This window comes from Anguilla rostrata, chromosome 4 (assembly GCF_018555375.3).
Source record: "Anguilla rostrata isolate EN2019 chromosome 4, ASM1855537v3, whole genome shotgun sequence".
Lineage (NCBI taxonomy): Eukaryota > Metazoa > Chordata > Actinopteri > Anguilliformes > Anguillidae > Anguilla > Anguilla rostrata.
Genome location: NC_057936.1, coordinates 66,211,235 through 66,226,478, shown reverse-complemented (window position 1 = coordinate 66,226,478; position 15,244 = coordinate 66,211,235). Strand labels below are relative to the sequence as shown.

Sequence of the window (15,244 nt, the reverse complement as noted above, 5' to 3'; positions counted from 1 at the left end):
ACATTTCAGGCATTTAGCAGACGCTCTTATCCAGAGCGACTTACACAACTTTTACATAGCATTTTACATTGTGTCCATTTATACAGCTGGATATACACTGAAGCAATTCCTGTTATGTACGTTGCTCAAGGGTACAACAGCAGTGTCCTTACCCGGGAATCGAACCTACGACCTTTCGGTTACAAGCGCAGTTCCTAACCCACTGTGCTACTCTCCGTGCTTTCTCTCTTTAGCATTGCATGTTTAACTTTGACTTTTACCTCCATACTGTGCCTTTAATTGTGTTTACTGTTTATTTTTGTATTATGTATGTAATAATATTATGAAAATAGAGAATTGATTATTAAATATTATCACCTGCAGCTGCACATCTCTGCTTCAGAAGTTTTTCTTTGAAAGGGTTTCCTGGCCATTGATTGCCATGGAGATCAGATATCTTTGTGCACTGATTTAACAGGGTGAGGATCCTCAGATGTGATTGGTCAAGGCTGGGGTCCTGAGATGTGATTGGTCAGGGGCAGGGCTGGGGTCCTGAGGTGGGATTGGTCAGGGCTGGGGTGCTGAGATGGGATTGGTCAGGGCTGGGGTCCTGAGATGTGATTGGTCAGGGCTGGACACACAAAGCTTCCAGGTGAAGCTAGAAACCTGGAAGAGTTGGAGGACAAGGTGCACATTCAGTCTTCACCACCAGATGGTGCCAGAGATCCATGTATTACTGGTCCTTTGAGAAGAGGTAAGAAATATGAGATGCTCCACTTGATTTTCTTTCTTTACATTATCTCCTATAGCAGACTATGCGTCTTATATATTTTAAATAAACTTCACTTTTCTGTCCCTGATATTTCACATAATTTTAATACTTTTATCAAAAATCTTTGTATGAATTGTACAACTGAATTTGTGGAGAACAAGAGTAGGTACGTACAAATATTTTTCCTGTTGAGAACAGTCCATTCAGCTCCTCCAGTCTGATCATTCACCTGCAAGCTAGAGAGCATCCAGCACTGCATCAAGCCTGGATCTGAACTCCCAGAGTCTCTTCCTCTGCTACAAGACCTGGCAAAGTGTTCCACAGATTTACATCTCTGTGTGAAAGAAAGTATCCTGTTATCAGCGTGAACTTTACCATGCCTAATTTCCACCTGTAATCCCACTCTGGTCTGCTGAAGGAACTCAATCTGCAAAATCATCAGAATAGGTGACAAAGTAGAGGAGGGCTGTCCAACCTTGTTCCTGGAGATCTACTCTCCTGTAGGTTTTCATTTCAACCTTAATTTTGCACACCTGACTCTACTAATTTTGTATTCATGACAAGATTTTCTTTTTCTTTTTTTGTTTTTTTTTTACATCGTAATAAGATTCAAAAAGCAAATATTAATTTTGAATTAAAATTATTTTAATGTGCATTTTAGCCCTATTCTTCAATGTTTTTAAATCACAGTGGCCAGGTTATAGAATAGAACAGAAGTACTTTATTAATCCCCATAAGGAGAAATCAGGGTGTCACCAGGCAACATTACAAAAAACAAAGCAAAACAAAAAGCATTAACAAAACAGTGACGGAAACAGAGAGTTCAACACAGCCAGAGAATAGAGATAATAAATAAATAAATAAATGAATTAAGTAAGTAATCAATTAAATCATATCTAAAAGATTAGAAATGACACTCTGATAAAACATTAAAAACAATTCACTGCATATGATCGCAGTTTCTTCATAAAATACTGTCTGCTTTGACCGGTCCAGCTTGTTATCAGTGTGCACACCCAAAAACCTACAGGACGTCACAACCTCCACCTCAGCATCCTCCCATCCTCTCTCTCTCTCTCTCTCTCTCTCTCTCTCTCTCTCTCTCTCTCTCTCTCTCTCTCTCTCTCTGAAAACCAGAACAGCCACATTTCTGCAAGGGTGTCACCTGGTGTGTAACTGGAATGGTTCAACACGTTTCTTGATCGGATCAGTAAGTTCTTCTCTGCAGAGTAGATTGTATTAAATAAAAGGATAACTTTCAGAGGGGCATTTGTGAGTTGGTGAGTTTTAAGCAAGAAAATAAAGGGCAAGTAACTCCAAAACATTATTATTCTTCAAAAATCACATTTAACCTTATTTTGGGATGGAACTACTTCCTATTGCACATGCGACTGAGACCAATGAGCCACTTCATTTCTGAATAATATTCACTGTTTCCATTCATAATTAGGTCAACTTTGGGCAGACAAAATACCTGTGTGCTCATATTACATGTATTATATGTGCATTTCCAACTGTGATACTCAGATCAGATGCACCTGTAGTACATCCCATGTATGAGTATACAGGCCTTTACTGATCACAATACAGACATGGTCCTTATATAAATAAACCCTTTGACCACTAAGATTAAATATTTGCTCAGGAATCTGCACTCTCTGCTCAGCCTTCTCTGCTCAGCCTGGTCCCAGTCCAACACCACACCTCCTGCAGCTGTGGGCTGAACCAGGATGTCATTCTTATTATTTATGTCATACAGTTTCAGAGAAACAAAACTTAACTCTGTCTCTGTCAGTGTGAGCAGCAAAATGGCTGAAGGTGGAGGTTTACTGGATCAGGACCAGTTCAGCTGTCCAATCTGTCTGGATCTGCTGACGGATCCAGTGACTATTCCCTGTGGACACAGTTTCTGTATGGGCTGTATTAAGGGCTACTGGGATCAGGATGATCATACTGGTGTCTACAGCTGTCCCCAGTGCAGAGAGACCTTCACTCCAAGGCCTGTTCTGGGCAGAAACATCATGCTGGCTGAAGTGGTGGAGAAACTGAAGAAGACAGGATTCCAAACTGCTCCTCCTGCTCACTGTTATGCTGGACCTGGAGACGTGGTGTGTGATTTCTGCACTGGGAGAAAGTGCAAAGCCGTCAAGTCCTGTCTGATGTGTCTGGCCTCTTACTGCGAAACTCACCTCCAGCCTCACTATGAATTTCCTGCGTTAAAGAAGCACAAACTGGTCAAAGCTATTGGAAACCTGCTGGAGAAGATCTGCTGTCATCATGACAAACTGCTGGAGGTTTACTGTCGTACTGATCAGCAGTGTATCTGTTATCAGTGTGTGATGGATGAACACAGAGGCCATGATACAGTCTCAGCTGCAGCAGAAAGGACTGAGAAACAGGTAAGGATTGACATTTTTTAGCCTGCAGTTTTCAATATTCCAGAAAATAACAGCTGTTTGCTTTAATATAAATTTTAAAATTAGCTGCTTCCCGTAAATTAGCACAATATTTTCTGACTTCAAAAGTGAAAATGTCACACTGTTGAACTGTCAGTGCACTTTAGAAAACAATTAATTGGTTTGTCCCCTATAATTTTATTTGTCCCCTAATGTCAGAACCCCAAAAGTATTTCCCTCTGGCCGGCAGAACCTCTGCTGTGGAGAAAAATGCATAAAATGAAACCTTAAACCACTGTACATCAAACATGTACAAGTATTCGTTTTAATTTAGAATGTGAAAATGTAGTTGAAACATTCAGCCTTGTTATATGATAAGATATATAACTGGGAAAATAAATAATCTGCAGAAGCAGCTGGGGGCGACACAGAGAGAATTCCAGCAGAGAATCCAGGAGAGAGAGAAGAAGCTGCAGGATCTGAGACAGACTGTGCAGTCACTCAAGGTGGGTACTGACCAGAGGAGAAGACAGCAGCTGGCTGCTGGAAGAGCCATTTCAGGGCTCAGTCAGGGCTCTCCTCCAGTCAGCCAGTGAGGAGCCCAGCGTTGAGCCACTTTCTAGCCCTGTGGGGCTCAAACCCACTGAGCCACACTGTGGGGAACAGGCTGTCTGGGGTCCCAGTAAGAGCTGAGTGAAAGGCCTAGTTAAAATGTACATCCCTCCTCTCTCTGTGTCTCCTAACAGCGCTCTGCACAGGCAGCAGTGGAGGACAGCGAGAGGATCTTTACTGAGCTGATCCGCTCCATTGAAAGAAGGCGCTCTGAGGTGAAAGAGCTGATCAGAGATCAGGAGAAGGCTGAAGTGAGTCGGGCTGAAAGACTCATGGAGCGACTGGCGAAGGAGATTGCTGAGATGAGGAGGAGAGATGCTGAGGTGCAGCAGCTTTCACACACAGAGGATCACATCCAGTTCCTCCAGGTAACATCACTGGCTCTCTGACAATCTGGCCTATGTACACTGCACATAGATGGTGAGGTGTGATCCTCATTTACAATGATTTGCCCCTCAAATCTATGCAGAAATCTTTTATTGAGACTGTTTTCTGTATGTCTGTGTGCCTGTATGTTTCTCTCCCTGTCTGAATGTCTGTTTTCCTGTCTGTCTGTCTGTCTGTCTGTCTGCAGAGCTGTCAGCCTCTCTGTGCCCTTCCTGGACCTGGAGACTTGCCCAGCATCACTGTCAGTCCACACTCTTTCGAGGCTATGAGGAAATCTGTCTCTGAACTGAAAGAGCAGCTGGAAGAGTTGATCAAAGTTTCTGGAAAAGGTTTGTAGGCACACTCTGCTGCAGAAAGTGTGCTTAGCCATTTTACCGGGGGCAGTCTTTCTGGCTAGGGGAGAACCCAAAATATATTAAATCAAAAGCTTTGTTTGAACTTCAAGGAACAAAGTATGACTTTATGAAAGGGAACGAGGCGGCAGTGTGTAATGGGTAAAGATCTGGGCTTGTACTGTAACATGAAGGTCAAGATGATACCATCTTGTCTCCTCTCATCGCATCTTTACTCAGTATTAGGATGATAAATAACTGAGTCTGATTCTGACACTGCATTCTGGATGGCTTTCAGTTTCTCCAGGAAATAATGAAACAAGGTAAGCTTTAGGGGCTCAACTTTGTTGTGATCTCCCCTTACAGCGAAAGAAGTCAATATTCTAGAGCCCAAGACCAGAGAGGACTTCTTACAATGTGAGTCTGTAATTCAACCTAAATTAAAGAATGAATATAGGTAATATGAAGTAAAAGATTATTTCTATGATTCTTAGTATCCATAACGGACTTGCTTTAGGGATCTCATACATCTTCTCCTCCATCAGATCCCTGTTAATTCAGCTGCAGGCCTCCTGGTATTAAACATATGGATCATATATGATAATACATGTCCTGCAGTCAGAGCTGGCTGGGGGCATAAATGCTCTATGCTGTCATTTAGGGCCACAACCATCCATGGGCCACACAATTCAAGCTCTATATGTAATTTAAAGAAAAAACATTTTAGTTATGCGATATTCACAGAAAGTTGCGAATTTCATTTTTGATGGTATTGTTCTCGCGCTGGTTTCCTGGTACAATACGTGATCACTGCCAACACAACAACCACAAAAACTCAATAATTAATATTGGTATAATAGTGATTGAAAATTGTATACATTGGAGGAATACATAACTGAAGGGAAAGTACCTGGAATAAGATACAGTTGCCTTTGGAATTACCTAGATTTCTGCATTAATGAATCATTAAATGTGTCACAATAATTGACAAACACACTCTGCTTGAAGTAGTAACACACAAACAATTGAAATTTTCATGTCTTCACTGATCTCTTCTCCTCCAATAGATTCCTGTCAGCTCACACTGGACCCCAACACAGCACATCAATGCCTCCATCTGTCTAAGGGGAACAGAGAGGTGACCCGTGTGGAAGAGATCCAGTCATATCCTATTCATCCAGAGAGATTTGAGCGCTGGGCCCAAGTGCTGTGCAGAGAGGGTCTGTCTGGACGCTGTTACTGGGAGGCTAAGTGGAGTGGGCGTGTGGTTTATATAGCAGTGTCATATAAAGAGATCAGGAGGAAAGCAGACGGAAATGAATGTGCTCTGGGATATAATAACAAGTCCTGGGGTGTGCGCCGTAATGACTTTGGTTACACTTTCTGGCACAATAATGAGCGCACTAAAATCCCTGTTCCCTCCTCCTCCAGAATAGGAGTGTACCTGGATCACGGGGCAGGAACTCTGTCCTTCTACAGCGTCTCTGACACAATGACCCTCCTGCACAGAGTCCAGACCACATTCACTCAGTCCCTCTATCCTGGGTTTAGGGTTTATGGTGTTGGATCCTCTGTAAAACTGTGTGATCTGGGTTGAAGCAGGGAGTGAGACAGAAAATTAGTTCAATTAAATGAAATATTGAACTTTAAAAGATTATCTGGTTGAAATAAAAATGGAATACAGACTACATTCACTCAGCCCATCTGTTCTGGGGTTTGCTTGCACTCTCATCACGTTTACGGTGACTATCTTATTTTAGTTTGCTATTACAGCCAAGATTCAGTTCAAGGTGTTTTAGAATTCTGTCTGCTGTTTCTTTTTGGATTGATTATGTAATGATGCTGGGAAATTGAGAATTAATTAATAAAAATAATAAAATTAATAAAAATAATCATCTGCATTCAGCAGTTTTTCTTTTGGAGGGGTTCCAGGACACCGGTTCCCATGGAGACCAGAGGCCTTCATGCACTGATTGGTCAGGGCTAGGCTCCTGAAATGGGATTGGTCAGGACTGGGACCAGAGATATAATCGGTCAGAAGTGAAAGAGCTGGATGAGAAGGTGCACATTCAGTCCTCACCAACAGATGGTGCCAGAGAGCCCTGCATTAGAGGCGCTTTGAGAAGAGGTCAGAAATATATGAGATGCTCCATTAGATTTTTTTCTCTTTAAATCTCGTCCTTTAATATACTATGTTTTATAAATTTTAAATTCACTTATTTCTCTCCCTGATATTTAATGCAATTTAATCATATTTATTAAAAGTTGTGCTTTGAATGCTATAAATGAATTTCTGAAGAACATAAGTATTTTTCATGATCAGGCCATTCAGCTCATCCAGTCTGTTCATTTACCTGCAAACTAGAGAGCTTCCAGCACTGCCTCAAGCCTGGATCTGAGCTCCCAGAGTCTCTGCCTCTGCTACATGACCTGGCAAAGTGTTCCACAGATTTACATCTCTGTGTGGAATTAAAAATGAATCCTGGTTTTCATTTCAACGCTAATTTGGCACACCTGGTTCTACTAGTCAGCAGCTCAGTGAGATCTCTCGCTGTTGAATGAAGTGTGCTCTGTTAGGGCTGGAGTTAAATTTACAGGATGTTAGATATCTCCTGGAACAGGGCTGGGCAGCCCTGGTGTAGATGGTCCTTAGCAGAGACTCTTGTGGTTGATTAGTAGAGTCAGGTGGGTAACGGCTTGGTTGGAACAGAAGCCTGCACCCCCTCCGGCCCTTTCTGGGTAAGACTCAGGACCCCTGCTGAACAGGGCTAGGGGGGGTTCAGGCCCCAGATATGTGCTCCTGGCTGGGGGGGGCCAGACGCCCTGTTCCTCGTCCCGGGCTCCGCCCAGCAGGGTGGCCTCCATCTCCGCCCACGGGACGTCCCACTGGATCTTTGTGGCGTCCGGTTTGGTCTGGGACCCCTCCCCTTTGGGGCCCTCTCTATGGGAGCTGCCCATGGGACAGCCGCTGCAGCAGGAGACTGAGGAAAGCAAGCCTCCCCCCCCAATCTTCACCACGTTCTACAGGGGCACCATCGAGAGCGTCCTGACCAGCTGTCTCACTACCTGGTATGGGAACTGCAGCGTCTCAGACCGCAAGTCCCTGCAGCGCATAGTGAGGGCAGCCGAAAGGATCATTGGGGTCCCTCTCCCTTCTATTCAAGACATTTACACCAAACGCTGCACAGGCAAGGCCCGCAGCACAGCTGAGGATCCCTCCCACCCCTCCCATGCTCACTTTACCCCCCTGCCGTCTGGCAAAAGGTACCGCAGCATACGGGCCAGATCTGCCACACTCTGCAACAGCTTCTTCCCCCAAGCTGTCAGGCTGCTTAACCCACTGCTGCCTCTTTTGACCCGCACCACCCTAACTTTACAGAATAGGGCCAAGCCGCCCCCCCCCCCCCAACCCCGCCCCACTACCACTTATTTTATTTGTGTTTTTATTTTTATTCACCCTGTTGCAGTACATTTCCTCTGGACTATTTTCTCAGAGACTACCTCCACCGCTATTCCATGCTGCTACACCATACTTTATACACTATTCATTTTTTTATTGTAACTTAATTCTTAATTTAATTCATATAATTTATTTAATCATTTAGTTTATTTATTGTGTACTTACTGTTCTGTTTTTAAACTGTCCTGCATTGTATTGTATGGAGTTGCACTCGTAATGTCTGTTACACTTGCACTGTCCTGTCACTTGCACTGTGTCTAGTCTTGGGCACACAGCCCCGTCCTTGTCTGTATGTCTTGTGTGTATATTGTATATATTCCACCAAGGACCAGGAGAAACGCAATTTCATTCCACTGTAATCTGCATGGTATATGGCTGGAATGACAATGAAGCTGACATGACTTGACTTGACTTGAGGAACACTTCAACAGGGACCTGCTCGTCCCCCAAACCCCAACCCCCCAAAAGAAAAAAAATCTGTATGTCCCCATTCCGCAGCCATGGGGGGAGGGGGGGGGGGGGGGGGGGGGCGCTGTAAACCCGGTCCTGGAGTGTCTGGGGCTCTTTAGCCTTCTCCTTAAATTCAGCGTACGGTTCAGGCGCAGGAGGCCAGGTAAAGGGGGTTAAATTGTGTGACTGTTTTAAACTGCTTTAATTCATCACATAAGTGCTGTATGTGATGACATAAGAGTGTCTGCTATATGTCTGTAATGTAATGGAATGCTGAACTGCATACAGATCAGGATGAATTTAGCATTAGTAGCTAACATCTGCCCCCTGCAGGCACAGCTTGTTACTGCATGTCAAACTCACAGTGTTATCAGAAACAAAGAATTTCATGAACTATATACTGTGACATGTCCAGTATTATTAATTCAACTCTAACAGTGTTAATTCAACTCTATCCGACAACATCTGGTCCCGAGTGGACCCTGGTCACATGACTGTGGAAGTCCTCGCCTGCAGGTTGAGTGGCAGACAGAGATCGGCTCACTGAGAGAGAGCGACTGAGATAAAACAAACCTGGCTGAAAAGCTGAAAAAGCTGAAAGGCTGAAAAGTGAGAAAGCTGAAAAGCTTGCTGTCATGTATTTGGATTAATTTTTGCTTTGTTATGTTTATTCTTTTTACCCAGAACCCATGAGGGGGAACAATGAAGATTTTTGTTTTCTTGTTTATTTGTTGAATTTCTCTCTCTCTCTCTCTCTCTGAAACCCAGTATAGCCACATTTCTGCATGGATGTTACCTGTTTATAACAGGAATACTTTAACACTTTTTTTGATCGGCTCAGTCAGTTCAGGTGAATGGAGAAATTTCTGATGACCTGCTAGCTCTGCGACTTTTGCGAGTTTGTGAGATTTAACCAAGAAAATAAATGTCCAAAGCAGCTTGTAAAGCAATGTTATACCTCAGAGGCTATATGTGTATATGATTACTCTTCAAAACAATACATTAGTCTTATTTTTGGTCAGAGCTATTTCCATCTGCACATAGTGTACTACCTGAGGCCATGGTGTAGTTCCATGTTTTCTGTATAATACTCACTGTTTCCATGAATAATTGGGGCAGAAAAATTACCTGTCCACTTATATTATGTATATTATCTGTGCATTTCTGACTGGGGTACTCAGATCAGATGCACCTGTAGTACATCTATGCATGTGCACACAGCCCTTTACTGCTCACAATACACACACAGTCATTCAATAAATCTGCCCTTTGACCCGTGAGATTAAATATTTCCTCAGGAATCTGCGCTCTCTGTTCAGCCTGCTCTGCTCAGGCTGGCCTCAGTCCAACACCACACCTCCTGCAGCTGTGGGCTGAACCAGGAAGTCACTCCCCCTCTCTCTGTCACGCAGTTTCAGAGAAACGAAACTTAACTCTGTCTCTGTTAGTGTGAGCAGTAAAATGGCTGAAGGTGGAGGTTTACTGGATCAGGACCAGTTGAGCTGTCCGATCTGTCTGGATCTGCTGAAGGATCCGGTGACTATTCCCTGTGGACACAGTTTCTGTATGGGCTGTATTAAGGGCTACTGGGATCAGGATGAGCATACTGGTGTCTACAGCTGTCCCCAGTGCAGACGGACCTTCACTCCAAGGCCTGTTCTGGGCAGAAACATCATGCTGGCTGAAGTGGTGGAGAAACTGAAGAAGACAGGACACCAAGCTGCTCCTCCTGCTCACTGTTACGCTGTTCCTGGAGATGTGGCGTGTGATTTCTGCACTGGGAGAAAGCGCAAAGCCGGCAAGTCCTGTCTTGCTTGTCTGGCCTCTTACTGTGAAACTCACCTCCAGCCTCACTATGAATCTCCTGCCTTTAAGAAGCACAAACTGGTCAAAGCCACTGGAAACCTGCAGGAGAAGATCTGCTCTCATCATGACAAACTGCTGGAGGTTTACTGTCGTACTGATCAGCAGTGTATCTGTCTGCTGTGTGTGATGGATGAACACAGAGGCCATGATACAGTCTCAGCTGCAGCAGAAAGGACTGAGAAACAGGTAAGGACTGACATTTTTAACCAGCAGTTTTCAACATGCCAGATAATAACAGCTGTTTGTTTTAATACAAAATTTAAAATTAGCCACTTCCTGTAAATTAGCATAATATTTTCTGACTTCAAAAGTGAATAAGTCACACTGTTGAAATGTCAGTGCACTTTAGAAACAATTTAATTGGTTTGTCCACTATAATTTTATTTGTCCCCTAATGTCAGAACCCCAAAAGTATTTCCCTCTGGCCGGCAGAACCTCTGCTGTGGAGAAAAATGCATCAAATGAAACCTTAAACCATTGTACATCAAACATGTACAAGTATTCATTTTAATTTAGAATGTGAAAATGTAGTTGAAACATTCAGACTTGTTATATGATAAGATATAACTGGGAAAATAAATTATCCGCAGAAGCAGCTGGGGGCGACACAGAGAGAATTCCAGCGGAGAATCCAGGAGAGAGAGAAGGAGCTGCAGGATCTGAGACAGACTGTGCAGTCACTCCAGGTGGGTACTGACCAGAGGAGAAGACAACAGCTGGCTGCTGGAAGAGCCATTTCAGGGCTCAGTCAGGGCTCTCCTCCAGTCAGCCAGTGAGGAGCCCACTGCTGGCCCACTTTCCAACCCTGTGGGGCTCAATCCCACTGAGCCACACTGTGGGGAACAGGCTGTCTGGGGTCCCAGTAAGAGCTGAGTGAAAGGCCTAGATAAAATGTACAGCCCTCCTCTCTCTGTGTCTCCTAACAGCGCTCTGCACAGGCAGCAGTGGAGGACAGTGAGAGGATCTTTACTGAGCTGATCAGCTTAATTGAGAGAAGGCGCTCTGAGGTGAAAGAGCTGATCAGAGATCAGGAGAAGGCTGAAGTGAGTCGGGCTGAAGGACTCCTGGAGCGACTGGAGCAGGAGATTGCTGAGCTGAGGAGGAGAGACACTGAGCTGGAGCAGCTTTCACACACAGAGGATCACATCCAGTTCCTCCAGGTAACATCACTGGCTCTCTGACTGTCTGGACTATGTACACTGCCCATAGATGGTGAGGTGTGTTCCTCATTTACAATGATTTGCCCCTCAAATCTATGCAGAAATCTTTTATTGAGACTGTTTTCTGTATGTCTGTGTGCCTGTATGTCTCTCTGTGTCCCTGTCTGTCTTTCTGCCTGTCTGTCTGTCTGTCTGTAGAGCTGTCAGCCTCTCTGTGCCCTTCCTGGACCTGAAGACTTACCCAGCATCGCTGTCAGTCCACACGTCTCTTTTGAGGCTGTGAGGAAATCTGTCTCTGAACTGAAAGAGCAGCTGGAAGAGCTGATCAAAGCTTCTGGAAAAGGTTTGTAGACACACTCTGCTGCAGAAAATGTGCTTAGCCGTTTTACAGGGGAACAGTCTGATTGGCTAGGGGAGAACCCTAATTATTTTCAATAAAAAGCTTTGTTTGAACTTCAAGGAACAAAGTATGACTTTCTGAAAGGGAACGAGGCGGCAGTGTAATATATTGGGTAAGAAACTGGGTTTGTACTGTGACATGAATGCCACACGTTCGATTCCCCAGTTGGACACTCCCATTGTACGCTTGAGCAAGGTACTTAACCTGCATTGCTTCAGCATATATCCAGCTGTATAAATGGATGCAATGTAAATGCTGTGTAAAAGTTGTGTAAGTTGCTCTGGATAAGAGCTGAAAGCCTGTAATGTAATGTTTTGGCCCATGTTTTATTGGGTAGGATGCAAGATATTGTAGTGATGTGAGAGGAGACGACAAATTACAGCTGCGAACAGAGCTGCCTTCTAATATTCAGTCGTTTTCTTGTGAAATGATACCCTCTTGTCTCCCCTCATTGCATCTTTACTCAGTTTTAGGATGATACATAACTGAGTCTGATTCTGACACTGCATTCTGGATAGCTTTCAGTTTCTTCAAGATATTATGAAACAAGGTAAGTTTAGGAGCTCAACTTTGTTGTGATCTCCCCTTACAGTGAAAGAAGCCAACATTCTAGAGCTCAAGACCAGAGAGGACTTCTTACAATGTGAGTCTGTAATTAAACCTAAATTAAAGAATGAATATAGGTAATATGAAGTAAAAGTTTATTTCTATGATTCTTAATATCCATAACAGACTTGTTTTAGGGATCTCATACATCTTCTCCTCCATCAGATCCCTGTTAATTCAGCTGCAGTCCTCCTGGTATTAAACATATGGATCATATATGATAATACATGTCCTGCAGTCAGAGCTGGCTGGGGGCATAAATGCTCTGTGCTGTCTTTTAGGGCCACAACCATCCTTGAGCCACACAATTCAAGCTCTATATGTTAAAAAGAAGCATTTTAATTGTGCAATATTCACAGTAAGGAGCCATTTTCATATTTGATGGTGTTGTTCTTGTGCTGGTTTCCTGGTATGTGATCACTGCAAACACAACAACACAAAAACCAGATAATTAATATTGATATAATAGTGACTGAAAATTGAATACATTGGAGGAATACATAACGGAAGGGAACGTATCTGCAATAAAATACAGTTGCCTTTGGAATTACCTACATTTCGGCATTAATGAATCATTAAATGTGTCATAATAATTTACAAACACACTCTGCTTGAAGTAATAACACACAAACAATCGAAATTTTCATGTCTTCACTGGTCTCTTCTCCTCCATCAGATTCCTGTCAGCTCATACTGGACCCCAACACAGCACATCTATATCTCGGTCTGTCTGAGGGGAACAGAGAGGTGACTTATGTGGGAGGGATCCAGCCATATCCTTATCATCCAAAGAGATTTGAATACCGGCCCCAAGTGCTGTGCAGAGAGGGTCTGTCTGGACGCTGTTACTGGGAGGCTGAGTGGAGTGGGGATAAACTTTTTATAGCAGTGTCATATAAAGAGATCAGCAGGAAAGGAGGCAGTGATGACTCTGCTCTGGGACAGAATAACAAGTCCTGGAGTTTGCGCTGTAACGGCGTTTACTCTTTCTGGCACAATAATTTGCACACTAAAATCCATGTTCCCTCCTCCAGAATAGGAGTGTACCTGGATCACAGGGCAGGAACTCTGTCCTTCTACAGCGTCTCTGACACAATGACCCTCCTGCACAGAGTCCAGACCACATTCACTCAGCCCCTCTATCCTGCGTTTGGGGTTTGGTGGGTTGGATCCTCTGTAAAACTGTGTGATCTGGTATGAGGCAGCAAGTGAAGGGAAGATCAGCTGTAATTATAGAGAGGGGAATACACTGAAATACGACAGAAAATGAGTTCAATTAAATGAAATATTGAACTTTAAAAGATTAACTGGTTGAAATAAAAATGGAATCCAGACCACATTCACTCAGCCCATCTGTTCTGGGGTTTGCTTGCACTCTCATCACGTTTACGGTGACTATCTTATTTTAGTTTGCTGTCACGGCCAAGATTCAGTTCAAGGTGTTTTATAATTCTGTCTGCTGTTTCTTTTTGGATTGATTATGTGATAATGCTGGGAAATTGGGCATTGATTAATAAAAATAATAAAATTAATAAAAATAATCATCTGCATTCAGCAGTTTTTCTTTTGGAGGGTTTCCAGGACACCGGTTCTCATGAGCCCAGAGGCCTGCATGCACTGATTGGTCAGGGCTAGGCTCCTGAAATGGGATTGGTCAGGACTGGGACCAGAGATATAATCGGTCAGAAGTGAAAGAGCTGGATGAGAAGGTGCACATTCAGTCCTCACCAACAGATGGTGCCAGAGAGCCCTGCATTAGAGGCGCTTTGAGAAGAGGTCAGAAATATATGAGATGCTCCATTAGATTTTTTTCTCTTTAAATCTCGTCCTTTAATATACTATGTTTTATAAATTTTAAATTCACTTATTTCTCTCCCTGATATTTAATGCAATTTAATCATATTTATTAAAAGTTGTGCTTTGAATGCTATAAATGAATTTCTGAAGAACATAAGTATTTTTCATGATCAGGCCATTCAGCTCATCCAGTCTGTTCATTTACCTGCAAACTAGAGAGCTTCCAGCACTGCCTCAAGCCTGGATCTGAGCTCCCAGAGTCTCTGTCTCTACTGCATGAGCTGGCAAAGTGTTCCACAGATTTACATCTCTGTGTGGGGAAAAAAAATGAATCCTGTCATTATTGTGAACATTACCATTTCCACCTGTGACCCCTCTCTGTTCTGCTGACAGAACTCTCTCTGAAATACCTGCCAGAATAGGTGACAGCGCTGACAGTGTAGAGGAGAGCTGATGAAACCCTGCTCCTGCAGATCTACGGTCCTGTAGGTTTTCATTTCAACCCTAATTTGGCACACCTGGTTCTACTAGTCAGCAGCTCAGTGAGATCTCTCGCTGTTGAATGAGGTGTGCTCTGTTAGGGCTGGAGTTAAATTTACAGGACGTTAGATATCTCCTGGAACAGGGTTGGGCAGCCCTGGTGTAGATGGTCCTTAGCAGAGACTCCAGTGGTTGATTAGTAGAGTCAGGTGGGTAGCGGCTTGGTTGGAACAGAAGCCTGCACCCCCTCCGGCCCTTTCTGGGTAAGACTGAGGTCCCCTGCTGAACAGGGCTAGGGGGGATTCAGGCCCCAGATATGTGCTCCTGGCTGGGGGGGGGGGCCAGACGCCCTGTTCCTCGTCCCGGGCTCTGCCCAGCAGGGTGGCCTCCATCTCCGTCCACGGGACGTCCCACTGGATCTTTGTGGCGTCCGGTTTGGTCTGGGGCCCCTCCCCTTTGGGGCCTTCTCTATGGGAGCTGCCCATGGGACAGCCGCTGCAGCAGGAGACTAAGGAAAGCAAGCTCCCCCCCCCCCCCCCCCCCCCCC

General features: G+C 44.1%; 2 protein-coding genes across 3 annotated transcripts; both read left to right on the top strand.

Annotated features, from left to right (window-relative positions):
• Window positions 1-707: 707 nt before the first annotated feature.
• On the top strand, window positions 708-13,961 carry LOC135254216 (tripartite motif-containing protein 16-like). The gene is made up of 8 exons (XM_064334333.1): window positions 708-733; window positions 1,889-1,961; window positions 9,687-10,440; window positions 10,845-10,940; window positions 11,181-11,414; window positions 11,613-11,757; window positions 12,407-12,457; window positions 13,097-13,961. The coding sequence occupies exons 3-8, from the start codon at window positions 9,850-9,852 to the stop codon at window positions 13,618-13,620; spliced, it is 1,641 nt and encodes a 546-aa protein (XP_064190403.1). The 5' UTR covers window positions 708-733; window positions 1,889-1,961; window positions 9,687-9,849; the 3' UTR covers window positions 13,621-13,961.
• LOC135254207 (tripartite motif-containing protein 16-like) lies at window positions 1,887-6,368 on the top strand. Of its 2 annotated transcripts, XM_064334281.1 has the most exons (7): window positions 1,887-1,961; window positions 2,397-3,150; window positions 3,558-3,653; window positions 3,894-4,127; window positions 4,334-4,475; window positions 4,845-4,895; window positions 5,546-6,368. In XM_064334281.1, exons 2-7 carry the CDS (start codon window positions 2,482-2,484, stop codon window positions 6,073-6,075), a joined length of 1,722 nt encoding a protein of 573 aa, XP_064190351.1. In that variant the 5' UTR covers window positions 1,887-1,961; window positions 2,397-2,481; the 3' UTR covers window positions 6,076-6,368. The 2 variants fall into 2 exon arrangements, with proteins under 2 accessions (XP_064190351.1, XP_064190352.1); XM_064334282.1 differs by lacking the exon at window positions 4,845-4,895.
• Window positions 13,962-15,244: the final 1,283 nt, after the last annotated feature.